General features: G+C 43.4%; 1 protein-coding gene across 6 annotated transcripts in view; it reads left to right on the plus strand.

Annotated features, from left to right (window-relative positions):
* LOC108074992 (pleckstrin homology domain-containing family G member 5) overlaps positions 1 to 18,998 on the plus strand; it is a 52,934-nt gene extending 33,936 nt beyond the window's left edge. The window contains exons 1-14 of one of the 6 annotated variants that reach the window (XM_017167223.3): positions 94 to 312; positions 4,251 to 6,371; positions 10,672 to 10,878; positions 12,182 to 12,736; positions 13,464 to 13,567; positions 13,644 to 13,738; positions 13,800 to 13,921; positions 14,383 to 14,760; positions 14,827 to 15,054; positions 15,111 to 15,455; positions 15,527 to 16,238; positions 16,340 to 16,511; positions 17,419 to 17,523; positions 17,795 to 18,998. In XM_017167223.3, the coding sequence (XP_017022712.1) occupies positions 4,554 to 6,371; positions 10,672 to 10,878; positions 12,182 to 12,736; positions 13,464 to 13,567; positions 13,644 to 13,738; positions 13,800 to 13,921; positions 14,383 to 14,760; positions 14,827 to 15,054; positions 15,111 to 15,455; positions 15,527 to 16,238; positions 16,340 to 16,511; positions 17,419 to 17,523; positions 17,795 to 18,113 (5,160 nt within the window). In that variant the 5' untranslated portion in view covers positions 94 to 312; positions 4,251 to 4,553 and the 3' untranslated portion in view covers positions 18,114 to 18,998. Of the gene's footprint in view, positions 1 to 93; positions 313 to 4,250; positions 6,372 to 10,671; positions 10,879 to 12,181; positions 12,737 to 13,463; positions 13,568 to 13,643; positions 13,739 to 13,799; positions 13,922 to 14,382; positions 14,761 to 14,826; positions 15,055 to 15,110; positions 15,456 to 15,526; positions 16,239 to 16,339; positions 16,512 to 17,418; positions 17,524 to 17,794 lie in introns of those variants that run through there. The other 5 variants (XM_070284910.1, XM_070284911.1, XM_070284912.1 and 2 more) reach the window with 5 other exon arrangements.
* The last annotated feature ends 2,669 nt before the right edge of the window (positions 18,999 to 21,667 follow it).

Genomic DNA, 21,667 nt, shown 5'->3' on the forward strand with positions numbered 1-21,667 from the left:
GATATAGATATAGATAGAGATACAAACACAGATACGGATACTGTGCCCAAGTACTTTGCGCGAGTGTTTAGGTGTGCGGCCGGTGTGTGAGTTGAGCAAACAAAACAACAAAGAAACAAACAAACAAATAAGCAAACAAAACAAACCAACAACCGAGAGGGAGGCAAACAAATTGCAAAAATAAATGTGCGTCGGGTGGAAGCAGAAGCAGCAGCAGCAACAAAGACTCAACAAAAGGAAGAGGACTCGAAAAAAGAAGAAACAAAAATCGGAATCGGAATCGAAGAGGTCCCATTAATGAACCAAACCAAGGTGAGTAAGTGCCGTGATGACAATCAACGAGGAGTGGATGCACATAAAGAAAAAAGGCTTCTAAAAGTTGGGGATTAAAGTTATTAAAATCCTAGCAAGAGTCGTATTTAAAACCTATGAAAAACCCCTAAAATATATATAAAATAAATCTGATTAGTCAAGATTTAATGTAATAGCAACTCCTTCAACATAAAGACATCCAAATAGAAAATTCTTAAAATTAATAGCCTATTTTCTAGCTCTGTATTCGATTGCTGAACCCCATGATATCGGAATGATGGATGGGCATTGTTTCACGTTCGCAGGGGGGGACTTTGAGTTTTGTTTTTGTTTCGGTTTTGCACTCTGCACTCTGACCCGATTTGTTAAGACAAAACCCCCACAAAAGTTGCCAACCTCTTTGCATAAATCACAGGCCCAGGCACGGCTCTCTTTCTCTCTTTGTCTCTGATAACTTTAAAAATCAATTTGGGTCCAATGTGTCGCCGGCATCAAAGATTAAACTTTACCTCAGTCTCTGGCTCTGACACGGGACTCGGCTGGATATAAGGCCGCCTCAATTTGCGAGACCTCGGGTTCGGTTTTGGCTTGGCTTGGCCTGGTTTATCGATCAAACTCCCGCTGCAAGTTGGCCAGGTGGCCACCAGGTGGAAGCTCCGTAGACGGATGCGGTCCTTGCCGACATCCCCATCCGAACTTGGAAACTTTTGCTGCGCCTTTTGATTGCTCAGCAAAATGTTACATTACCACACAGAGCCACATAAAAGCCAAGGCATCGTAATAATGTGCACAGGCCGTGGGGCATAATTCTACTTCTCTCAGGCCAAGTAATTCGATGGTTGTCTATATACAGTCAAGACTGGCTAAACCCAACCTCACTAGAGAGTGCATTTTTTAGAAATTAATTCACAAAAGAATTTTAAGAGGTTTGTTAATCTCAAAATTCTATAGTTAATGAAGTTTATATACTTGATTTTCTTTATTAAAAACCCTCCGAATCCTCCCTTCCTCCGAGGTTAGACTGTGCCTTAGGTGATGGTCTAGCGCCTCTGACACTTCATCGTCACTTCGACTGACTGACTGGTCAGCGGTTCGAGTAAATCCCTTCCGAGGCAAATGGCAATTCTCGCATAAATCGCTCTCGGACTCGAAATAGAAGCCTCCGGGGTACCAAGATGGAATAGTGCTTATTTTAGCGGAGTTCCTCGACTCTTCCTCTGCCAATTTGTATGTGGTTCACGTCGTCCAAGTGCGTCAGCGGGGCCACCAGAAGGGAACTGGCTGGCTGAAGAACTGGGGGTTATGTGGGGTTCTCTGGGTTCCGGCTGAGGCCGAGGCTGGGGGAACTGCAAATGGCACGGGCCTGGTTCTTATGCTGATGACATCATAACAATAAAAATTAAATTGTTGCTGCTCTGACAGGCAGCGGAAATGACGGCGCTTCGGCGGCTAGTTGCTTTTTTTTTTTTTTGTGGCTTGTTGTTGTTTGTTGCTAGCCGTGTTGGCCGGATTTTGTTGCTGCACTGAAATTAAAAAGCGCCTTGAACTCGCTCGCCGCGACTCGCGACGACGACCCACATCCCGCTTGAATATAAAATTTTATCGCAAGACACACATTTAATTCAATTTAATGAAAGGCGAAACAACATGCTCGCTTATCTTTAAACGCTCCGCGATTTGCCCTGCCGTGATACAACGTATTTTTGAGCCCACTCCAGGGAATCTTTGGCCTCGGCCCACACGGAATATTTAAATTGGTTTACGACAAGGTGGCAATTATGCTAGGTACCTCCCTGCTCGACCTGATTATTACATACCTTTTCTATTACCAAATTCTAGAAGTTATTACCCTAGAAGTGTCGACGTTAAAGTGAAACCTTAAATTATATTTAATAAAAAAAATCGGAATGTTAATCAAATCTTTTTTAAGTGCTCCTTTGTATAATAATTATTCTGTAAATATTCTGTACCAAGAAAAACTTATACAATTTGTATTCAGAATTAGAAATTCTCTAATTGAAACATAAAGAAAAACTCTTTTAAATTTAAAGAAAAGATCAAGGTGCCAGATTAAATGGTTCCCACTGGGAATTTACCCCGGGAGAAGCAGATTGGAATCACATCGTGTCACTGTTTTTGCTCGACCTTTTGTGCGTCTCCTTTGGCTTTGCAGTAATGTGATTAGAGAGGAGGACGTGGCATTTGCCAGTTCCCGGGGGAACATGTCTGTCGATTAGGCAACGTGTTAAGAACACTTAATTGAAAATAACTTGGCCTCCGCTTGCCCCTAACTTCTACTCAAAAGGGGTGACCCCTGGTTGTTGCTTATGCCCCACAACCCCACCCTGGAACCCCTCTCCACGGCTGTCAGCACCCTCCACAATGTGTGTGTGTGTGTTTGCGTGGCATGAAGGATGGTTGGCTTTATTAAAGGACCCACCAACCCACCGACCGGCTGAACTCTCTGGGCCAGCTTAATTATACATTATTTTGGCCTAAACACAAGCCCAAACACACCGGTTCCCGCCGCAGGCTGCTTGCTGGGATGTGTGCTCCTTGGCTTGGTTAGAGAGAAAGGGGGGAGGGCAGGATTTCTGGATTGCTGGATTGGGGGCACGTTGCGTGCTTGAGGGGCGTCCAGGCGTGTGCAATGATTTATTTGCAACAGCCAGGGGCAAGCTGGCTGTCAACTCTCGAGCTGCGAGCTGTGAGCTGTGAGCCGTGAGTGCCACACTCTTGCTTCTCCATCCACATACGCACTTTGTATGTTTATTTACTGTTATATTTATGTGCAAATAATATTAATAACAATAAAGTTTTCTGGCCCGTTTTATGGGCAAGTTTGTTCTGGGTCCTTAGGTGACTCCATCGCCACCGCCTCAGAAGAGAAAACCATCGAAAATCAGGGAAAATAGGCACAGGATTGTTCATCGTCCTAGCCTCCTGCCAAAAGTAGGTTCACATTCGCCCCCTAAAAGAATATCTTAAAGTTATGTAGGGAATATAAATGTACGATTATGGCTAGAATGTGAGCGAGAGTATGGAACGTGACTGGGCAGAAGTGGAATCAATAAAAAGTCTAAAAAAAATAGGGTCAAATAATGGTACTTGAAATGAATAAACAAAAAAATGCCAAGCCCTTTACAATATGTAAATATTTAATATTAATATTATTGCTATGCTTCTTCTTTGTAATTTTAATTGCATTTTTTTTTTAACGTTGCAACGACAGAACTTGAGCTTTAACTGGCCATTCTGGCTGATTAATTCAGTTGTTGCCAGTCGTCAATCGCTTCGACAGTCAAATATATGCACATTGATTAAACTTTTCGGATTTACCATCCGGATTGCCAATCGGTTGGCATCCCGGCACCAGCCAGGACTCATGAAATTATGTGGCAAACCCGGCGGGGCCAAGCCAAGCTCAGTTCTCATTTGAAATGCTAACACGTTTTCCCAATTTCCATAACAACCGAAAAACTTTAAAGGTTGCTCCTTCTGATGCTCCCGATGCGGCATATATACTACACAAAATCGAAGGGCGAAAAATAGCAATAACGGTTGAAGATTATGACTGAATGGATTATCCTAAATTGATTTGCTCAGAAAGTGGTTATTTGCATTTTGTCAGGACTTGTTTCGCTGTTGAATTTGCTGTTTGGTAAAGAGAAAACTGTGATAAATTTCCAAGCGGTTGAAAAATACTAGGTTTACTTTAAAGATTAGCTAATTCAGGCGATAAATTATGGGTTTTTGCATTTTAATTTCAGAAAAAACATGGTTATCAGCACACGTATGCGGTTTAATGACAGTTTTAATTCACAGAAATTATAGATTATCTTGCAGGAATAATGCATCCACTCCTCGGTTAATGTCAGCTTTTAATTTAATTATGCAATTATTATAAATCTCCCGATACTTTTTATCTTTATTTCCAGCAAAACCAACGAACATCAAAACTATATATATATAGAAAATAAGCAATACGAGCAAACCTAACTATAACGAACTCGCTTTAAATCGCACCTAGTGTTTAGTCGAAACGGAATACATCTTAAAACGTGTTTCCTTTTGGGGGAAAATTGACGCTTCATAAGTTAACGATTTAGTGAATAATTACGGACCACTTAAATTAAAGAGAAAAACCAGAGAAAACTCTTGAGAAAAATAGGGAGAGCAGAACCTACTCCGGAGAACCAGCGGTAGGGGAATCTCTGGCACCACGGCGAAGGGCGGCCGTAATGGGTGGTGGCTTTGCGGCGCCACCGATTACATTAGCCAGCAACCAGCGCCCGGCCCTGAACAACCTGGCCAAGATCCCCTCCTCCTCCTCCACGACGACGGCTATGCACGAGAAACTCCTGGATAAGGAGGACAAGACTGAGAGGACCAATCTGCTGGGCCGGTCCAAGGAGAAACCGCCCAAGGACAAGCCGCCGCCGAAGCAGTCCAAGTTCGCGGAGCGTCTGCGTCGCTCCTTTCGACGCGGCGACCACCGATCCCTCGAGTGCAAACGTCAGGAGCCCACACCGGAGGAGCTTAGGGCCAAGAGTCGGGCCACACCGCCACCGCTGCCCAGTTCCCTGCCCGCGGACAATAACAACCGGCTGCCCTTTGCTTTCAGCCACCTAAATCTGCCGGGACTGGGCCTGGGCGTCGGCCTTGGGGGCTTGGGTGGCCACATCAATCCCGCTCTGCTGCTGGACAGCCCCGACGAGTGCACGCCGCCGGAGTACGCCTACCAGCACCTGAGCAGTGTAGCCACCACCAATTCGAGCACTTCCCTAGAGAGCAGCTGCGAGCTGGGCGAGCTGAGTGGCGGCTCCCAGACCAGTGTTTACTATTGGGCCTCCATGGGTGGCGAGGTGAGCACGGCAGCGGGGGGCGCAGCAGGAGCCGGAACTGGCACAGGTGGAGTGCCCATCGACACTCAGGAACGTGATAGACGGCGCCTCGAGACGCAGACCAGCAATCGAAGTGATCAGCAACCCATCAACACCAACAACACCACTAACGTCACAGCCACCACTACAGCTTCCTCCTCCACGGCGGCTGGGAACAATAGCAGCAGAAGCTGCAGCCTGACCAGCGAGAGCAGCTCCATCCGGCTGACCCGCCTCCAGAACTTCCTCTTCAAGAGCAGCAACGAGAGCTCCCGCAGCTGTCAAGGCCACTCCAACGAGGGCTTCACCGTTTCCTCGCACAATTCCTCTTCCGGCGAGTGGGAGCAGCTGGGCGCCTATTTGTCCAGCAGCAGTGGCGTCGGCGGTGGCCATGACTTCCACGGCGGCTCCTTTCCCGAGGAGAGCACGCCCGACGAGACGGACAACACGCTACCGGTGGAGACAGGCAGCAGCGGAGGCGGTGGCGGAGGAGGTGGCGGTAGCTACTATCAGTACACTCTAACGTCGCCCAACAATCCCTTCCTGCCGGAGATCACGGCTCGCACGTATCACAGCACCTACGACGAGGATGAGGGGACTGAGGGTGGCGGCGGTGGAGGTGCTGGTGGAGAGTCCTTGATGGAAGACTTGCAGCTAGACGGGAATGTGACCTCTGTGAAGTATGTCAGTGGAGGAGGGTCAGGAGCGAGGTCTGCTCAGTTGCCGACGCCTTCATACAGTCGCGCTGGATCCCAGGAATCCACGCATAGCGAAGGAGGAGGGCCTGCAGGTCCCACTCCCAGCCCGGCTTCTAGCTCCTCCTCCACACCAGGCCGTCACCGGAGGAAGCTCTTCAGCCTGAACTCGCCCACGAGGTTGCTGCATCACCAGCATCAGCAACAGCAGAGCGGAACCACCTCGGCGTCGCCTCCGTCCGGTGGGAGCAGCAACGAGGGCGGCGGAAGCAGCAGCTCCAAGTTTAACTCGGCCAGTCTGGTGCGAAGCCTAAATCCGTTCCTGCCCAGCGTCACCTCTCCAAAGAAGGCGCCGCTCAAGCAGGCGGCTGTAACTTCACCGGGCTCGGTGACCCCTGACCTCAGCACAAAGCGCGAGGAGTTCTTGCGCGCCACCATGAAGATCTGCTTGGTGGTGTCGCCACCGAACAGCAAGCTGCAGGTGAGTCCTGCGGCATGTCCGGGAAATCCGGCAACGCGCCGTGGCATGGCGTGGGAGGTGGTCAACAAATTATGCGCGGCCTTAATCAAATGTTTACTTAGCGAAATGAGAATAAACATATTTCCACTCTTATGTGCGCTCGTATTTTCGTTTTATTTCCTTCTGTTGTTGGTTCGCCTCGCGCGCTCTTGTTTGTGTTTTAAGTTCGGATATTAAATTACGGAATTACCCGGCAACAAGAGCGCAAAGAAAATTATTTACATCCATGACGTAAGCCGCCTGCATCCCCCTAAAGATGCCTTAACGTTCATAAATAATTTAATGCACTCAGAAAACATTTGTTTTTCACCATTATTCCAAAGGCATTTGGTTTTATTTGTTTCTTAAATTCCATTTAATGGGAAACTATACATAAATGATGGCCAAATATTAGAACACATTATGTTAAAGATCACCAGTATTGATTTATATTTTGTTATCTATTTAATGTGTTTATTTTCAGATGTTTTAATATTTATTTTTAGACATTAATGTTGCGGAAATATTTATAGAAATTAATAAAATTATAGCTACTATATATATTTATAAGTTTAGTTTAATCTCTGAATGTTATATATTATGTTTTTTAAGTCTTTTTTGAATTGAAATAATTTTATATTTTTAAAAATCTTAATTTTTTAACTTTATATAATATATTCAAAACCCTTCTTGCAGAAGAAAACTACGAGTGTAGCTTAAATTCAGTTTTGCCAGCGGCTTTTTAGCTTCAATGGTATTGCAATAAACGACGTCCGGCGCCTCTGACCGCCATCCAATTCATAAATATTATAATAGAGACATTCCGCATTACGTATACGCAGTGTGATCCCATAGAAACTAATGCGTGCACATACAAGGATGTGGGGAAGGGAATTCAATTGTCGCCGGAACATATTTAGAGGCATTAGCGCAAGTGCAGTCAAGCAATAAATTGCATCAGCGATTTGTTCTGCCCCACAATGTTAGGGGGGTTGCTCCTACTCGACCCCCAACCAATACCAAACGATGCTTCAATTTTTCGTAGAGTAGTTTTGCTGGTAAAAACCATGGTCTTAGCTATCTATTCAGATTATCAACGTTCCATCAGGAGCTTGAAATCTCTGGCAAATATTTTCATAAGTGCTGGGCATTCATGGACAAATCTCTCAGCAGCTGCCACAGGGCATCCGAATAGGCCATAATAATAATTTGTACGTTTGTTACAAAATCTAATCCTATTAGTGTCGGTCTTCAAAGGCAGGATGAGAGTGCATATAAACGAAAGCAATTATGGGGGAATAACTAAATGAATAACAAGCCTAATAAAAATGACAGAAAATTTTCAGGGAAAAAAACCAAGCAGTATATTTTCCAACTAGAAAAGTGCTTAATTTAAATCTTAACTTAATCAGTCAGTTTTGATTAATACTTGAAGATTAACCTAAACTCCTTTCATCCCCTTTCCGTGATTTCTCAAGGCTTGATCCTGAGCTTGTCCGGACGTAGGTGTCCCAAAGTGATTCCCATGTTTCGTATGCCATGGTCCAAAGTTCACTTTGTCAATCGCTGTCCGCTTTAAGTAACCATGTTAACAGGGAAATTCTGTGGCCCAGACACACATGTGCGTTAGGGTCTTTAGGTGATTAGGTAATCGCGTTAGCAAACATTATACGTGTCCCACTTTAATGGTGTAAATTATGTAATGCCACGACTCCTACACACAACATACATATATACAAACGAAATTATTATTTCCTCACGCTCCGGATTCTACAAAAGTAAAGTGTTCATTTTACGAGAACCTATGAGTGTATGAAAACTCAATTTTTTTTTGTTCCGCTTTTTGTGTCGGAAGCAAAAGGCCAAGCTAAGCCAAAAGTCCAAGTCTGAGGGGAAAGCAAAAAAAAAATAAAGTAGTATATCAGTGACATTAGAGACTATGAGACATCCCTTAAATTAATTTCATAAATATAGATTTTTATTTGATTTTGTAGATGTTTTAAAAAAGAATGAAATTTCGTAATAAATCCCATTTAAAGTTTATATTTGTAAACTCTTTATTCTCCCTCTTATTCCATTTGTTTAAATTAAAACCCCTTTAAAAATTATAAGGTATTCTTCAAGTCTATCTTTTAAACAAAACTCAAGCACAATATACCCGGATATTATGTGATTGCTGGAAACAGTCAGCCAGCCAGCCAAGCCGCAGTGGGCGAACAACTCACAATATAACCGGAAACAAAAACATAAACCAGAGTAAAGGGCAAGGCAGCCGGCGCAGGGTGAGGACCGTACCGGACCGACCGCCAGCTGGAAATTGCCAAAACAGAATGTGAAATATTGTCGTCAGCAGGAATAATAGACCATAGAGAAAGAGAGAGCGCGCGCGTATCCTTGGGCGCACTCCGGGGGAGTCGACAGTCGGCAGTCGGTAGTGGGTCCCGGCTTCTAGGATCCAAGGGAAATGCTTGCCGGCGAGATTAGCGGCATCAAGGGGGCTGAATGGCATCCGTCTCGGGGCTTAAATTCTCGCAACTAGAATGCCATGCATGCCGCGCGCACAGGATGCGGAGGAGGACTCTTCGTCCATTTGATGTTTCAGCAATGCAGAGCAATAGCAATAGCAATCCAACTGAAATAAATCCCAAATATTGTTCCGGGAGAACTCGTGCAAATTCATTGGTAATTAACCAGCAAAGAAAACAAAGCATACATAGTTCCAAGAAAACAAAGCTGATTATTTATTGTGGCCTTTAAAATAGCATTTGTTTGCAAATATTATACAATATTTCAAATATAGATTTAGCTAGAATTATTTATATAGAGTTTGTTGAGTTCTTAAAAAGTCTAGATCCTTTTTTAGACATGAAAAGGCTAAAGAACTTGGTGCGGTTAATGCGAATTTAAGCACAAGGTTTTTTTTTTGTTTTTCTTAGCTTCAAGAACAATTTAAACCGAGGCATTGAGATGTGTAAATCACGCCGGGTGGGCGGGTCCTTGGCAAAGGACGAGCGTTGGGTGTTTCTTGGGTGAGGCATTGACTTTGAGGCGGTCCCTGACTTTGGTCCACGTCCCGCTCTCACTCACCGAGTAACGGGGCCAGCTGGGGGCACTTGACTGATGTAATCTCAGTGCATTAGGCGAGGACAGGAAACCTTCGAGGACACGTCTAGGGCTCTTGGTCGCTGGCGCGCAATCTTTTTGTTCTCGATGCATCTTTTGGCCGACGACAACGACGCTTTCACCCTCGTTTGCTAAGTTGCCAAGTTACCAAAGCACCGCGACGCCACCCTGGTGCTGGAAGCCATTAGTTTTTTCTTTTTTTTCTCCGGGCAAATGCACTGAGCTTTTCATTGTCTCGCTAACGCCCGGCGCCAAAAGCATTCAAAACATTATTCTCTGCATTAAGCGCGAAAAATATTCAGTAATTCGATGTGGTTCCAACAAAGTCCCTTGGATGCAGTGGCTGCCATGACTTGATGGCTCTGTGGCAGCAGCTCCCCAGCTCCCAAAGGTCGCGTTCAACACAATGCAATGTGCCGAAAGCATCTTAGAATACACAAAGGCATATCCGGATTAAAGAACGAAGTGCTTTTTATAGCTCATAAACCAAGGACTTGGCTCACAGCCACTCAGATAATGATACTTTTATAAAACTTGCAATAATTAATTTTGACCCGAAAAGTAGTTAAAGAAATTGATTTATTTTTTACATTTTGTGTGTAAAGTATTATAGATTTATCTACATATTTTATTATTGAGCGATTATATGTATTTTGTATATGATTTATATTCACCTTAAGTGTTATTAATATAAAGTGTTAATAAATAAATGACCTTGTGTATCAATGTGTGCTTAAAAGTTATTATTTATTAAAGTAATAAAATGCCTTTAATATAAATTCCCCAATAAAAAAACAAACTATATATAAGCCACATTCCGAATTAATTTAATATCCACTCTCACATATCCTGGCATAAATATTCTTTCTTTTTTTATTTATAAATCCTTCTCATATATTTATTGAATATTATTTTGAATGCATCTAGAAATTGCCTGTATGTATGCATGCCATAAAAGGCTGCGTTTCATCCGCTTACGTTTTAAATTGCATTTTTTATTTGAACGAGAAACGAACTGGGATGGTAAGCCATCAAAAACAATATGCAAAAAGCCCTCGATAACGCGAATAAAATTTAATTATAAATATCTGCGCTTCACGCCTCAATAAGTCCCCACCTAGATTCACAATCCCGATTTCCATTCCATTTTCCGTTGCAGCTGAAATCGAAGAGTCTCACGCACTTGGATGGCCTCGACTCGGGTGTGGTGGCCTGCCAGCACGGTCCTCCAGGAATCGCCACCACCACCACTACAACTACCACTGCTGCCGGCACAACCCACGCTATCCATGCAACCAACGTGAATCACCACGGACTGTTCGCCACCACAGGAACACCCGGATCACTGGGCCGACAGCCCAACGTGGTAAGTGACGGGCTCGGGGGCCAAGGGCACATGCTAAACCACCGGCCAATGGCCAATGGCCTAGGACTGGGCCACTTAGTCAGCACATCCATCTTGCCTAGAATGTGTGTACACTGAGGGAAAGAAAGGGCGATCTAAAATAAACTGCCAGTTAATTTTAAAGTATTTTTCCAGGAATTTTACTTAAAAATTTGCATTATTTAAATAATTCTAAAAAAGTAAGAACAAATCATCGTTTTTCTTTGAATGAAAAGATATTTATTAATCTTAGATCGCCTTTTCTCCATGTGTAGCATGTGGAGTGTAGTTGTGCCCACTGTAGAGATTCGCTATTCCTGGGTTCCAGACCCTCTAGAGGAAGTCCGGTCGCAAATTGATAACAAATTACTTTGCTTGCTGTTTTTGTCTGGCTTTGATTTCTGTCTATTTTGATTTTTTAGTGCTGCTCGTGCTGCTGCCGCTGCTTTTCTTTGTGTAGCTGTCATTGATTTACGCACAGTCAGTTGTTTTTTCTTTCCTTTTGCACTAACTATCTGTAACTCTTAGTCATAGGGAAAACTCGGCCGTGTGCGTGCCTTTTCTGCGATTTTAAGTGAGAAGGGGGGACCCCCAACCACTCGTTTGTGTCATCAATTTGCAGTCTTCAGTTTTCTTTTCTTAGTCAAACGTAGCTACGTTTTCATGAAGGCTTAGGCTTAAAGGCTTCCTTAAATTAGTTTAAAAAAAAACTAGGTACTGAAAGTTTAAATCTTTTTGTAAACAAAAAATATAATATAAAATAGAATTAGTTGGTCTTTGTAATGGATTTAAAGTGTTAAGTTTTAACATTTATTTTATTATTTATCATATTTTAAAGGCAAGAAGTATAGAATAACTTAAAATACATTTGTAGATGCTTTTTTTGGTTAAACACTTTTTAGGCATCATTTTAATTGATTCCAAATCCATAGCGATTTCTGTGGCAGCTTTGATAAGCCCGAGTTAATCCAAGTATAAATTTAGGATGCTTTACTCTGCACTTACTTTTATTTCAAATGCTTGACAATTGGATTTATTTGAATGATCTGCACAGTAGAGTAGACTCTGTAGTTTCTACAGAGTATAGAACCATGTAGTCACTAAAAAACTACGCTCACCATATCTGTCTATATCCTCTCTGTTCTCTGTTCTCTGTTCTCTCTCCAACTGTTCTCTATCTCTCCCCTAAACTATCTCTATTTGCTACGAAATTTTGTGTTTTTATTATTTGATCGTTGACCGCTTTTTGAACCATGAAACCCCAAAAAACCTTGGCGATTCTCAGGCGGAGAAGAGCGAAACAGCGGGCGTTTGTCCGAGTCCTTCATCAAACCCTCAGCCACCCAGTCAGCAGGCACCTTGCCAGCCATCGACTCATCCTCCACCCAATCAGAGCCATCCCGCACCCACCATTTACACTCAGGCACCGCAGATCGTTCGGCGGACGCCCTCGCTGATGCTATCGCTATCGCCAACGCTCGATGCCTCGACGACAACAACGACTATGGCCAGTTCGGCCTGCTTTGGCACTGGACATTCCAGTGCCGGATCCTTTCACCAGCACCAACACCACCACCATCACAGCCACCAAAGTCAACTGGCTAGTAGCGGCACCACTGGCACCATCTCGGCTACTCATGCGATACCCTCCTCCAAACACTTTCAGTTCGCTGGCGAGGCAGCGGCCAGTTCGTCCGCCACCCTGAGTCCCTACAGCACCACCACGCCCAACGGTGGTGGCCTTACCTCTCCAGCTGGCGGCTCAACATCCTCCAGTGCGACGGTGAAAAAGAAATCCTCGTTCATGAAGCGCAAGAAGCCACTGCTGACGCGCAGTGAGGTGAGTCCGGCTGCGCCACCTGAAGAAGCTGAGACACCTGAAAGGCCAGCGAGGAAACTCTGAATCTGGGATTAAGCAGAGATCTCGAATGGCTGCACAATCGGAGGGTCCTGTCACCTCGCTCTCGTCGCAATTAATGCTTGCTTGAGGAAGACGAATGGGGAATGGGAAATATATACCTATATATATATATTTTTAATTTCTTTATTTGCCTTTGTCGCCTTAATCAGCAAAAGTTGTCTCGTAGAACTTTCCCCCTTTTCCGCTTCCCTCTCTCTATTTTCCTTTCCTTTCCTTGCCTTCGTGGGTTTTTCCGAGCTCCCGTCTCTCCTTTTCGCCCAGCGGAAGAGGATTCTGCCTCGGTTGCCGCCAACACAAATATACGGAGCATATTTCTTGATGTTTGCTTTTATTCCAGTAGTTTCTGTGGGCTCTTGGGGATGGCAGGGTTGCCTACCTACCCACTTGTGTGCCAGCCTGCCGCCTGATGCAATCTTCACACTCCCAGGGCCATCAAAGAGAGTGCTCTCCTCTGGCAGTCGCAAGTGATTTTTGCTTGGTGGTCCTTTTGAAGGCTAAATTAAAAGGCTTTTTGTTTTGGGTCCCCAAATTCACAGATTAAGATCTCAGCATCAAGGGGAAGAAGTGTAGAAAAGTGGGGAAAATTATTCAAAAATAGATTATATATACATCTAACTCTGTGATTATCCTTGATTCCTTAATTTAGGTATCCAGCTCTGAATTCTTTTCCGTGTCATTCTGCCTGGACTCATCGCAGCAGCAGCATCCTGATGAAGAGTTTATTCCTGCCACCAAAGGCGTAACACTACTGTGAGTTCCCTCTAACTAAATACTTTCAAGAACCTTTATATTAAATGAGGATTACATTTAAAACAAATATTTTTAGCAACGCACTGAGCCACGCTTTGCGGAGGCGTAACATCAGCTTTTCACAGATCACAATTACGGACAATAATCCCACGCCCAGTTTTTTAGATGCAGGTATGCAGGTCCTTAGCCTTGCCGATTTCTTGGAAATTTTATTTTTATTCTATTCCCACAGGTCCCTCGCCCGTTCCCGTTTCCGTGGATGAGCAGACCGATGTGGAGAGCCTGGCTGGACACCATCTCTGCATTACGGAGCGAGGCAGCAACCGCAAGCCCCTGCAAAAGGCAGCTTCCTTTGTAAGTTCTCCCTTTAAAATAGCTAATGGCAAAATAAACATTTTTTACGGCCAGACATAAAGTTCAGGGCGAAAGGAGAAAGACTCACCTTGAGCTGACTTTAAGCCAAACTGCATGTGTGTTATGAAAGGTAAACAGTCTGTGAAGTCGTGTTAATTTATGCGCTTCAAGATGTTGTACAGAAAATGTCAAGTGCAGTTATTATAATATTATGATAATCAAGTTTTTAAATAAATTAAATTAGCATGGGAATGTTTACAAGGGAAATATGTACAGGAGATTAAAGTCTTTGAAAATCTTAGCTTGAGAGAAAGAAGCAAAATGTTACATTAAAAAAATAAGCATTAAATATTTTAATTCATATTTTAAGACCAAATTTTAAGGGATTTTTAACCCATAGCAAGGGATTCTCAATGCTCTGCATCCCCCTATTTATATACCTTCTTCCTTTACTCATCCAGGGCTCCCGACAACCTCCACCTCGACTGCTGCCCTCCGTTTCCACCGAGGAGACCAGCGAGTCGGGCGTGGCAGCAGGCAAGCAAATCAAGCAGCGTTGGTCCTCTATCTTTGGCATCAAGAATCCGCAACAGAGTCAGTTGTGTGAGCTACTCAACAGCTATGGCCGAAACGGAGTACCTCAGCGGGCAGACGGCCTGAATTTTGAGCACCCTGATCTAGTCAACTCACTGGCCTATCTACAGGACATGCACAAGTCCTGGCGGGACTTTGTGGAGAGCAGCACAATGAGCGAGAGTGAGGTGAAGATACAGACGGCCATTTGGGAACTGGTCACCACCGAGGTGTACTATATACATGCCCTGCAAACGGTGACAGATGTGAGTGGAGAAGGAGTCGGCTTTTAGTTTGAAGATTTCCTAACCCGGAGTTATACTTTCTTGCAGCTCTTTCTGGCCTGCCTGGAGGCTGTGCAGGAAGAGCGCCTGCTGATCGATGTGGACCAAGCAAGACTCTTCTCCAACGTAAGGGCCGTGTGCGAAGCAAACATCAAGTTCTGGACCCTGTGGCTATATCCCATGGTGGCCCACAGTGTGATAACCCATGAGCCATTGCGATGTGCCTTCTTCCAGGAAGGATTCATTGCCTTCGCCTCCATATTTGCGCCATATAAGGTGGGTAATAACTATAATAGTTTAAGGAATTAGTATGTAATCTCTTGTTCCTGCAGATTTATTGCGCGGAACAGAGCACTTGCCAGTTCTATTGCAAGGAATTGAACCAGAACAACCCCCTGTTTACCTCCTACCTGGCCTGGTGCGAGTCTCAGAAGATGTGCAACCGCTTGCGGCTGGCCGACATAGTGGTTCGGCCCATGCAGCGCCTGACCAAATACAGCCTCCTGCTGGCGGCCATCAAGAAGCACATGAGCGACGTGGAGGAGATCGAGGCCATCGATGTGATGATCCACAGCGTGGAGAACTTTGTGGGCAGCGTGAACAACCATCTGACGATGCGGCAGGAAAACGAGCGGCTCAAGGGTGTGATGGTGCGGATTGAATCCTACGATGTGGTGGTAAGTGTTGGCTTTCTCCTTTAAAAGTCTAGCTTTAAGAAGGCTTCAAATGATCCTGTGAACCCTTCCAGGACACCAACAACGAGATGTTGGACAAGCTGATCAAGCAGCATAGTCAAATGTTCGATCTATGCGCCCCCATGCGCGGCTGTCCCTCTTACCACGTGCGCCACCTGTTCATGGAGGGCGATCACAAGTTCAAGGACAACCTCGGCAAGTCCGATGTGCACTGTTTCCTGCTAACGGACCTCCTGCTGGTGTGCAAAACGATAGCCAAGCGGGGCCTGGGGGCGCTCAAGGTGATCCGGCAGCCTTACCTGACCGACCAGCTGATTGTTCAGCTGGCGGCGAACAATACGTTGAACTGCGTGTACCTCAATGAGTTCCAGGTGGCCACCACGGCGTTCACGCTGCAGTGCACCGAGGCCAAGAACTGGTACGATGCCCTGTGGCGGGCCAAGACGATTTACCAAAGACTGAAGCGTGGAGCCGGCGGCGTTGGTGGTATCAGCGGCGGCGGCGGCGGCGGAAGTGGAAGTGGCACCGTGGGTGGCGACAGCTTCCGGTTCGGTGGCAGTGGCACCAGCGGTGGCACCAGCGGTGGCACCGCCGACTCCTTGGGTGTGCGCAAGTCACCGATGAACTCCTCAATTGGCAGCCATGTGTCCAGTGCAAATAACAGCCACAGCGGCAGCGTGGAGTGGAACGACTCGCGGAACATTTCTGTGGACTTTGAAAAGACAAACTCGGTTTCCAGTGACGAGGGCTCCAGCATAATGACGGGTGAGTGGGAGGAGCTACTTGATGATTATGATTCAGGAAACTTAACTGTACAAAATTAATAAATTAATTACCTTTTTATATTCGTTCTTTTCTTGTAACAGGCAACCATGGAGTTACCCTGAAGGGCAAACAGCAATTGATTAGCGGCCTGCACAAGGCCAAGATGGGCATGATTGGCCCGATGGGCTCCAAATCGGCCAACACATTGTCCGTGCAGCCGATGAACCATCTGGGCCAGAGTCTGCCCAACCTGAACATGCATCACAGCCACACGTAAGTTGCGTAGAGGGTGCACCACCGCCACCACTGACCAACCATGACAGCTTCTTACTAAAACCAAGCAAGCACACTCCACCACCAAAAATAAAAAAAAGAATAAAAACACTCTCATACTCGATCACTGATCACCGATCACCAGTTCAGATCCCCTGCCCAGTCACGTCAATTCACGTGTGTGAGGAGCGATCCCCGGGCTCGGATTCACACCGTTTATATGTTGTACCATACTCTACATTTAGTCATCATATTTATAAACACTCTTTTTTTAGCTAGTATGTACTGTGTAGTCATATTTTATAAATTTTAAAAACTAAATAAATATTTTTATTGTCAAAAGTTCGCTCGACTTGGATCTCGTATATCATCCACCGACTTAATCATCAGCAACAACACCAATCACAAATCATTTGTGCTAAACATTCTTTGTGTTTTGTATTATAAAATTATCCTTGGTTAAAGCAAACCAGATATAAGTTATTTTAAAAGTGTCCGTCTGTTTAAAAAACTATTTTCTTAAATTCTAAGAAATTATATGTTGTATTCCAGATACATTTTAAGGGAAGCTCTTTTAAACCAAAAGCAAAGTATATAAATCCTTTAAAAAGTATCCTAGAAATTAGGTTTAATTTAATTTGCATAAAAAAAAAGACAACCCTTTGAAAGGATATTTATTCCTTCGGCAGCCGAAGTTATATTTGACTTCTGTTGCATTGTATTTTTTTTCTGCAATTTCCACAAACGCTTTTTCCTTGTTTTGTTGTGAGACAACACAATTATTATCCTGTTCAGCCACCTGCTCCCTGCTTGCGTTTCCGCTTCCTCACAATCCGTAGACGAATTCGGATCCAAATCCGCCAGCATCCAGTGTGCTCTTTACAGTAACCTTTCGTCCTACTTGTAGTAACAATACTCTGCTCGTGCCCGGCACCACCACGAGCCACTCGGGTAACATGTTGTTGTCGCCCAGCCACCGTGGCATTTCCTACCCGCCGCCGAGCCCAACGAGGTGAGTGTCCCGTCTCTAGAGACCTTGAGTGCCCTTCCAGTGCCCACCGTGTCTGACTGTGTGTGTATGTAACCCTTGTCTCCTGTGTCTTTGTCTCGCCGTCTCTCCACATCGGTCGATCCTGAACTCTTCGCCATAACCCACATCCTCCCTCCTCCGCCTCATCGCTCTATCGCCTCGCCTCGCCTCGCCTTGCCTCGCCATCGACTAAACCGACTTAACATCGTTGCTAATGCGTGTCCTCCGTGTCCCCGTTCCCGTGGTTCTGCAGAGTGCCGCTGCGCCGTGGCATGGCCTTCTCCACCTCGACCAAGAATCCGCCGTTGCGCAAGACCCGGAACGTCACTTCCCAGAACAGTATTAACTGGCATCAGATCCCGGCCACGCCCACACCGCCCAGCCCTCGATCGCAGCATCAGTCGCCGGGCAATGTTGTCTGCATGCAGAAATCCCTGCCGCTTCTAGTGCCCAGCGAGGGTGGGCCAGGTCCTAGTCCACCGCCACTGCTGCACAAGCAGCTATCCCACCAGGCGCCGCTGCCCACCTCCAACAGCCATCACAACCAGTCGAGCACCGAAACGGACGTCTGATTTGGACGTGGACGTGGATGTGGATGCGGCTGCGGATGTGGAGTACCCAGGCGCAGTCCCAGAAGCTTAAAGTCGCAGAATGTACTTACCAATAGATCCGTCACAAACTATATACCAGTAGCAAGTAGAGCTGGCCACCGAGCACATTTTCAAAACACTCAATAGAAAAACGGCTTAAATTTGGAAAATCGCTTTTGATTTTGAGAGATATTTAAAGATTATGTTAATTTTTATTAAACTGAGAAAGTATTCCAATTAATTTTAATAGTTAAAATGTGCAGAGTTATGTTTTTATATATTTAAAACACTTTTTCTAAATACTTAATATTATTATTATTTATTATTAAGTATTTCCTTAATTGCCTTAAATTCAATTATGTAAAGTACAAATTAAAAACAATTGCACAACTAGAGTTTGAAACTACAAGCGATTTCCTAATATTTAAGCCAAAAATCTAATTCATTTCGAGAGTAGGACAAACTTTTGTAATGTGAAAATCGCACTTTTGGGTCCAAAGCTGATATTGAACTTATCTACATTCCATAAAACTAACCAATAATCCCAAGTACCCGATCCCCGGCGAACCTAGATCGGCAAAGTCGCCATTTGATTCTTCCCATAAACGATATGAAGACAAATAAAATAAAATAGTTTAACCAAACTAAACGTAGAGCTAATATTGTTACCATAGAATACGCATAGTCCGAATGCCATATATATACCGAAACATACTTAGATTGAGATCACAAGCTTTATAAAAGTGTTGCCCATACTACTACATATATATATTGATATAAGTCGTCGTTACTTTCCATAAGTAGTTAAATCAAATGTTACGGTCAAAATAAAAGAGAAAACAAATAAACAAATACAATACATATTTATCCAACTGACTATCCATTGATTATAAAACACGTCGTAAATCTTCAAGATTGTTACCATAATAATTAAAGAATGTTTCGTTTAAGGGCTTAAATTTACCAGCTATTTAATGTAAATTTAAAGTTGATTTTCTTTCAGGTCTTCGTTTGTTTTATTTTTAGTTTCCTCACACAATTCGTTAGCCAGTTGAAATAAATTAATAACTCAATCTTACGTACAACGTTTGTATACCAAAATAGAGTATTAGCCGATTTTCGGTCAACATGTGTATATATATTATAAATTATGTTAGCCTTAGGAACCAATATTAAGTATGCAGTAGTCTTCTTCCACAAATATTAGTGACGAAACACACATATTTTAACACAACACTGAAATATGGGAGAATTCTTATAAAGTATACTGTAATGGGTGATACATTTCAAAAGTAACTCTTAACATTCTTATTAGAATCTTAACTTGTCTGTTAGAGTTACTAAAATACAGTTATCTTCTCCCGTGTCTGGAACTTTATACATCCTTTACACAAACACTCCAAATATAAGGGTTCTTCGATCCCATACAATATATTGGTTAGTAAGGTAAGGCGTGGAGCTACTGTTCTTCCTTCGAAAGGTATTTCGTGAAATGGGAACGATCTGTACATATTAGCTAAAGGGAAAGCGTGACATAAGTTCTAAATTACATATATAGAGAGACACACACACCGTATATATAGGGATTATATTTATATATATTGGTATATTGTAAAGCATGTACTTTTGGGGATTATTGAAATATAGACACACAACCGCAATACAAAGTGTTAACTGTATTTTTAAGTACGAATACTTACCAAATACTACTTAGGGCAGCGTAGAGATCGTATTTTAGAGTCGTAATGGCATAAAGCCATATATTAATATTATTCCTGAACAAGAGATACATACATTCGTGTACAAATATCTAATGTTCTCTTGGGTTAAGACCAAAGAGTATCTATATGTACATAAGTGGTACTTAGAAGTTGAACTTGAATGTTATATATTGCAACTATATCAACTTGCAATTTATTTACAAAGGAATACCAGACAAAAACTAAAAGAAACAAACATAAAAAAAAAACAAAGAGTAAAGTGCAAAAAAGCTTTATTTACACGCTTGAACAATAAATATCAAAAGTATTTGTAAAGTAAGCTACAAAACCTGCTGCTGTTTCATTTGTCTTTCAGGATTGGTAAGTACGAGTAGAATATACCGCTTAATCAGCCGAACAAATGCAATTTAAAGCCAATCTGCCACCAAAATCTCAGTGTCATTTAAGCCAACTGCACTGGACAACATCGCTTATTTAACCATTAAAAAGTTTTGCGGCAGCTGCTGCAACCAGGCCGAGATATCGAGCAGGGCCAAGGATGCAACTTGATAAATGAAGGGCCATCATCTGGGGTGAGTAATGCCATTGAAAGGACAATTACTAATTGACTTTATACAAAAGTTTTGATGGGTCTATTTAATATTATTTTAAGTTGAAGATAAATACTTGAATTTAATATAAAAACTTAAATTTAAAGGAAGGAAAATTAACTAAAATGGAAAAGTGAAGACTCTCCAAATGTGCTTTTAAATGTTACATTAAAGTAGAACCATAAATGCTGTAATTAATTATTTACATAAATCTACCAGTAAACAGATTTTTCTATATAATTATTTACAAAATATTTCCTTAATAAATTTCTTAAGTTCCATTCAAAACTTGGCAGCAAACTACTTTAATCTCGCTCCCTTGGAAAATATTAAACAAAGGTTAGTATGCTAAATAAAGCCACTACTTTACAGTCTACCCCAGCACGAATTAATAAATTATTTTTCTGCTGATTATCGTTGCATTTGGCGGGGAATCCGAGGAGAGCACTTGAGGCAGAGGATGCAGGCAGCAGCAGCCAAGTGGATTATTTGCAAGTCAAGCCTCCTCTCCATATACTATACCGCAGCCGCCGACACACTTGGCGGGCATTATGATAAATGTCGTAATTCCGCGATAGAAGTGTTATGGCTGGCAGTTAGTCAGGCTGCTTGCCCCGGATACTGCACGGATGCTGCGATGGCTGCGTTAGTTATATTTAGACATCATAATGGTAGTCATAAAAATACGCAATTTGCGAGGCGAGCTCCCGGCAACGGCCCTGAAAAAGACTGCAAATTCTGAGAACAGCGAACGAACACCATTGAATTTCAAGCTCTTCCGGAGGTCACCACTTCAAGCATCCGCAACTGCATGGCGTTGCCGAATGGAAGCGTGTAAATGGGTTTATAATTCTGTGCAGGCAAAACCGGGGTGCTTCAAATTACAGTGGGTGCTAGAAAAGTTCACGATTCAAACATTTTAGGTACATGTTCCATATATCTTTTAATGAATTAACTACTTAATCCGCTTAAGAGAATCATCAATAAATAAAACCCTTTTGATTTGTCAGGAAAGTCCCTACTTTGTACAAAAATATTAAGATACTTTTTATACCCTTGCAGGGTATTATAATTTCAGTCAGAAGTTTGCAACGCAGTGAAGGAGACGTTTCCGACCCCATAAAGTATATATATTCTTGATCAGCATCAACAGCCGAGTCGATCTAACCATGTCCGTCTGTCCGTCTGTCCGTCTGTCCGTCCGTCTGTCCGTCTGTCCGTCCAT

The sequence above is a fragment of the Drosophila kikkawai genome, chromosome 3L (genome assembly GCF_030179895.1).
Source record: "Drosophila kikkawai strain 14028-0561.14 chromosome 3L, DkikHiC1v2, whole genome shotgun sequence".
Taxonomy (NCBI): Eukaryota; Metazoa; Arthropoda; class Insecta; order Diptera; family Drosophilidae; genus Drosophila; species Drosophila kikkawai.